Source organism: Hevea brasiliensis, chromosome 8 (genome assembly GCF_030052815.1).
Source record: "Hevea brasiliensis isolate MT/VB/25A 57/8 chromosome 8, ASM3005281v1, whole genome shotgun sequence".
Lineage (NCBI taxonomy): Eukaryota > Viridiplantae > Streptophyta > Magnoliopsida > Malpighiales > Euphorbiaceae > Hevea > Hevea brasiliensis.
The window spans coordinates 5,186,021-5,191,768 of record NC_079500.1 but is presented as its reverse complement, the minus strand read 5'-3'; the positions used below and the strand labels follow the sequence as shown (position 1 = coordinate 5,191,768).

The 5,748-nt window shown below is 35.9% G+C and overlaps 1 protein-coding gene across 1 annotated transcript; it reads left to right on the top strand.

The window, feature by feature from the left end:
* The first annotated feature begins 302 nt into the window (after positions 1 to 302).
* On the top strand, positions 303 to 5,494 carry LOC110652638 (uncharacterized). Its single transcript, XM_021808256.2, has 7 exons — positions 303 to 1,029; positions 2,180 to 2,323; positions 2,744 to 2,816; positions 3,535 to 3,640; positions 3,739 to 3,835; positions 4,835 to 4,930; positions 5,004 to 5,494. Exons 1-7 carry the CDS (start codon positions 433 to 435, stop codon positions 5,166 to 5,168), a joined length of 1,278 nt encoding a protein of 425 aa, XP_021663948.2. The 5' UTR covers positions 303 to 432; the 3' UTR covers positions 5,169 to 5,494.
* The last annotated feature ends 254 nt before the right edge of the window (positions 5,495 to 5,748 follow it).

The window sequence follows — 5,748 nt, the reverse complement described above, 5'->3', positions numbered from 1 at the left end:
AGTCTACGATAACCTCTTAATTCTAAACTTTTTATTAAAAAAAAAAGTAACTTCTCATTCTAATTAAATGAATTAAAAATTGAGATTTCAAATACTAGACATTAAAAATTAAAAAAAAAAGTAAAATATAATTTATGTTGTGCGATCAGATTGACCACACTCGATCACCGCTCAATTATTAATTTTCTCTAATTTTCGGTTGGTCCAAAAACGAACAAAACAGAAACCAGCAAACCGGCACCTCTCTCTCTCTCTCTCTCTCTCTCGCGGCAAAACCACAATTATAAAAAAAAAAAAAGAAAAAAAAATTAAAGTTCAGACATTTTCTTTGTTTCAAAACCCAAAACCAAAGACGAAGACAGAGAAAACTAGAAAACTACTTTGATAATGACATTGAAAATCTTTCTCTAATTTCTCACAGTATTAATAACAATGTTTTTCACCAAGAAGCCTAATAGGGCCTCTCCTTCTTCTTCCTTTTCCATGGCTCCTTCCCTCTCCTCTCTCCTTCTCCCTCACACTCAATCCCCTTTCTCTTCTCTTAATCCCAACCCATATCTCGCCCACCGCTATTCTCTCCTTCCCCTGCGCCCCCAATCTCTCAATCTCTCCATTAGATGCTCCTCTTCTTCTGATGACAACAAAATCACTTACCCACCTCCGCCGCAACCCTCGCCGCCGGGGAAAAAATCTTTTGCCGTGGCTACTGGTGAGCTTTTTTTGGGTATTGCGTCGAGGCTTTTGAAAAGTAGTAAAGGGAATAAAAATGGGAGCTTTTCTTCTTCTGGGATTTCGTTGTTTGAGAAATCGAATGGGAGTGGTAGTGTGGAATATGAGGAGAGGATTGGGGCGGTGATGGAGGACGAGATAGAGCCGGAGGTTATTTGGGAGCAAAGAGTTAAGGATATTGAGGCTGAGAAGGAACGGCGTGTTATTACCAGTCCTGGGTTTAGTTTTTCTGCCGCTGGATTGTTGTTTCCTTATCATCTTGGCGTTGCTCAATTGCTAATTGAGAAGGGCTACATTAAGGTTGGTTTATTGGTTTATCGGTTTATCATGACTCAATTCTTGTTTTGGAGTAGCAATTTCTATTTTTTTTATTTGTTAAGTTGAGGGCTTTTGAATTGAGATTTGTTGATGGGATATGAATTTCAGCCATTTTGGTTTTTATTTCCTTTTATTGGCTGTTAAGATTCTATGTTGATTATAATGAATTTTGTGGTTGCAGTTTCTAGTTGTTTACTGTATTTTGAATTTGCAATAACTCTGGCTTTTTTGAGTTGATGATATATGCCAATAGTAGAGTAAAATTTGTGCAGCTCGATTTGCATTTGGCTTTTGGTTTGGAAAGAGGTTTTCTTTGTTGACTATCAGTGTGGGTGATTTCTTAAGTTGCCCAATTTTTAACTGAGTTAATGTGTGCATGGAACAGATATTCTTCTTTTCAGTTGAGTATTTCCGTCCTGGATAACTTCAATATGGCTTCATTTCAATTTTTATGGATAATCTTATCTTGGAAAGATGTAGGTGACCACATAAGAAAATGGCTATTCTTGTACTTGGATAGTGTACATGTGCTTAACTTTTGAAAAATTCTTTTCATGTATTGACATGGATTAAAAGTAAAAGATTTGTTATGAAGTTGCCCAAGAAGTTCCAATGTTGGGAATTTATAATGCAGAAAATTTTTTGAACAAAAGAGAGCTACTCATATTTACAAAAGTTTCATGTCATGCTGAAACATTATGAAACCCCGTCAAAAGACAAGTGGATTTCCTTTGAAGTATTAGGTTCTCTCATGTTAGTCTTTTATTTATACATATTTGTTTTTCTAGATATGTTTCTGTGCTGAAATGTCCTTGTGTTGGTAAGGGTTAAACTACATTCAATAATTAGCTTATTTCTAGTTGTTTTCTTTAGAACCTCAACTTATTCATTTTTGTCTAAACTATACGCAATTTTACTAAGCCTCAATCCCATGGTAGTTGAGGTCATCTATATAGATCCATTTTCTCTGTTCCTGCTGGTTTAGAGCTAATACATTCTTTTTCATAGTGTAATTAATCCTTTTTGTAACCTGCTGAGAGAAAAATGAAAAAAGAAAAAAAAATCTTTCTCACCAACAATTTTAATATTAAACTTACTGTTTTCTTATATATATTTGGTTACTTTGACACAGGAAACCACACCTTTGGCTGGTTCCTCTGCCGGTGCCATAGTCTGTGCAGTAATTGCTTCTGGAGCTAGTATGCAAGAGGCTCTACAAGCTACCAAATTACTGGCTGAAGACTGCCGGCTAAGAGGGACTGCATTTCGACTTGGGGTAAATTTCTATTGCAATATTTAGAGGAACTAATATGTAGTTTATTGCTGTAATTTATTTTCAAAATGAAAATTTTTGTTGTTCATTTCTCTGGGCTAGTAATACACCTTTTGTCATCTTCCCAACAATCAAGGTCCTAATTAGAGCATGACGTTTAAATTGATGGCATATCTGACGTCTCCTACTTTAGAAAAAATTTTAATCTATGGTAAAAAAGCATTTAAGGAAAATTATATGCCAAAAAGGACAAATTTAGTTCTGGTTTGGCTTGAGATTTTATGTTTTCTATAATTTTATGTTGGCACATGAGCCGTAAATTTTGTGGCAATGAAAGAATCACTAAGATTTCTTGTACAATTTTGCAAATAAATAAATAAATAACAGAGATTTTAGTATTAATTTGTTCTTTATTTTTCACAGGCTGTTCTTCGGGATGTTCTTGAAAAGTTTCTGCCAGATGATGTTCATATTAGGTCAAATGGGAGGGTCCGTGGTAAGGATGATTTTCTTTTCTCCACTCTTATAAAGCCCTTGCATTGTGTTCGGAGCGCTTCCTGGTTGGAGATCTTCATTATTTTTTTATGGTTGAACATGTGTTTGTGTGATATGATACGCATAAATATATGTATACGTATGTGTGTGATGTTGATTACGTGATCTATGTAGTGAGATAGAGATGATGGCAGAAGTGCATATGTTCAAAGATGGAAAGAGTCAGATGAATGTGAAGATAATGGGAACTTAAATTAATCTGTTCTTGACATGTCCTCAACTTCTAGTAATTTATTACTATTTGGATAGTGATTCTAAGCGTGTAATTTTGTTTGATGTTTCTTAAATATTTGTTTTTCCTACTGTGATTAATCTTTGTTCTTTCTGTTTGTAATGCTTTTTAATAGTTTTATTTTTAATTTTTAATTTTTTGGTCTTGAGAATCTCTTTGATCTGTAAACTATTGTAGTATGATTCTTGTGTGAATAGGGATAGGGTCGATGATTCTTTTGCAATTTGGGTCTATCTTAGTTAATTTTTTTGGATTTTTTCGACTTTTAACATGTACTTGTGCTGGTTATGCTTGGCATGATTGTGGAACTCACTTGCGAATGCAATGTGGAACTCACTTGCCAATGCAATGCACATGTACTTGGATGCTGATATTTTTTATTTATTCATTTTTATGCAGTCTCTTAATCTATTCTTTCCTGCCACAGTTGCTGTAACTCAGATTTTGTGGAGACCCAGGGGCTTACTAGTGGATCAATTTGACTCCAAGGAAGATCTCATAAATGCAGTTTTCACTTCTTCCTTTATTCCAGGGTGATAGTTTAAATATCGTCTAGCTTAGAACACTTCTTCTTAGTTTATTTCAACATATGTTAAGAGAATGATCTAGTTTGGATTTGTTGAAATTGCAGATATCTTGCACCAAGACCTGCCACAGTGTTCCGGAATAGACTTTGCATTGATGGAGGGCTGACATTGTTTATGCCGCCAACATCTGCTGCTCAGACAGTAAGTGCTTAAGATATTTGTCCTGTGGATCTTTCAGTGAATCTTGCAGCTCTTTATTAGACATAAAACCACTTGAAGCCTTTTAATTTGTTGCTTTCTTGTGCATAATCCATGCTTAGTTTCTTTAAACTTGTTATTGAGATGAGAATTTTTGGGAACTGGTCATTTGGTCAGTTTTCAATGAGATATGCTTGTCCATGTGAAACCTAATGTTCAAACAAAATAGGAAGAAAGTGCAGCGATTCTTCCTGATGGGGGCATTTGAAGTGACCCCGAGCAATATCATTCAAGCTAGTCTGGATAAAATTATAAGTGCCTCTTCTTAGAGAATTGCAGAATTTTCCTTTGACAATTAGGAATAAGAGAAACTTGTAATTACAAAACTACCCCCCATAATTAGAAATGCACTAGGCTATCTAAGCTGTACTACACCCGCACACCACACCCCCCCCCCCCTCCCCCCCTTCCCCTTGGGTGCCCTGAGCTTGCAGGCTGGCGGAAATTGGGGCAAGAAGAAAAAGAAGCCTGGAAACAATGTATTTCTGAGGTGTTGAATATTTCTGCTTCCCATGTTTCTTGCTTTTTTTCTCATGTCATCGTCTCACCCTTGTGCTTTGTTAAGTTCTTCACTTTGAAAATATGCCCTTCCCCTCGTATCATGTCAACTGAGCTGGTCATCTTGAAAGTGGAGCATTCAGACGTGTTACTTACCTACTTCTAACTGTTTTTCTCTGATTGTCATTTATCTTAAGAATGAGACTTTGTTCTCCTTCCCAGAAAACTTAATTTGATACTATTAGTTTCAAGATCTGAAATTCGGCATTGTCTCACTCTTGATATTTCTTAGTGGTCCAAGCTTACCCCCTTCTCTTTTCTGGCCGTCTCATCCAATCTCCATAGTGACTGTATTATTGTCTGAATGTTGTGACTAATTGTCCCATAAAGATGTCTGGCATTTTTTTGGGTGTTGTCAGTGCCTGCTTACATGTCATTTGGCAGGTTCGTGTTTGTGCTTTCCCAGCCAGTCGATTGGGGTTGGAAGGAATTGGAATTAGTCCAGACTGCAATCCTGAAAATAGAGCTAGCCCAAGAGAGGTATGCTAGTTCTGAAATTGATGTCTACATCTTTGAAGATAAGCTAATGAACAAGTCTTGCCATTCATACCAGCTTTTCAATTGGGCATTGGAGCCAGCCGCAGATGTTATTCTTGACAGGCTCTTTGAGCTAGGATACTTAGATGCTGCCGTGTGGGCTGAGGAGAATCCAGTCGAGAACATAGTTCGAGAAGACAGTCCTCCAGTTGAAAAAGGTTTTGCAAATAGCTCATCATGATGTATTTATCCTAGTTTGGTATTGAAGATACATAAGATTCTAGGTTGATTCCTGATCATCTTCAATTGGTCTTCACGTTAGTATCACATGTCAGGTCAGAGAGGAGAATTCTCCTCTTAGATCAAAATAGTGATCCAGGGGATAGAATACACATTTTCAGTTCTTCTGTATGTTGCATAGTAAAATCATAAAATCAATGTAAGATATCTTGCAGGGGAAATAGCTAGAAAAATAAGAAAAGTTGTAAAGTTTAGGGATTTTTATATGATTAAGATCAGGATGATTTAATGTGATTTTCTTCCAATTATCTTATATTTATTCCACTACCCATTGGTGCTATGTTCTATAACTTCAAATTAGTATTATTGTTATTGATTTGAATTATTGATTTTGAAAAATGAAGTACTTATTTAAAATGTGTAACATGCCTTCAACGTCTTTCTTGAAAAATCAAATTGCGTTAGGCATTAATGCAATCTCCATTCCTGAATCAAAGGAGTAATGCAAGATGAATAAACAGACATGCAATGAAGATTGCCAAGTAAAGAGAAACAGTAAAGGAATTAACGTGAGAAGGGTA

What these genes read in the sequence shown, in the direction of transcription:
- LOC110652638 (XM_021808256.2), top strand. Translation starts at nt 433, where the DNA reads ATGTTTTTCACCAAGAAGCCTAATAGGGCCTCTCCTTCTTCTTCCTTT. An exon ending in GGACTGCATTTCGACTTGGG is followed by an intron (nt 2,324 to 2,743) that starts GTAAATTTCTAT and finishes TATTTTTCACAG; the next exon opens with GCTGTTCTTCGGGATGTTCT. An exon ending in CAACATCTGCTGCTCAGACA is followed by an intron (nt 3,836 to 4,834) that starts GTAAGTGCTTAA and finishes GTCATTTGGCAG; the next exon opens with GTTCGTGTTTGTGCTTTCCC.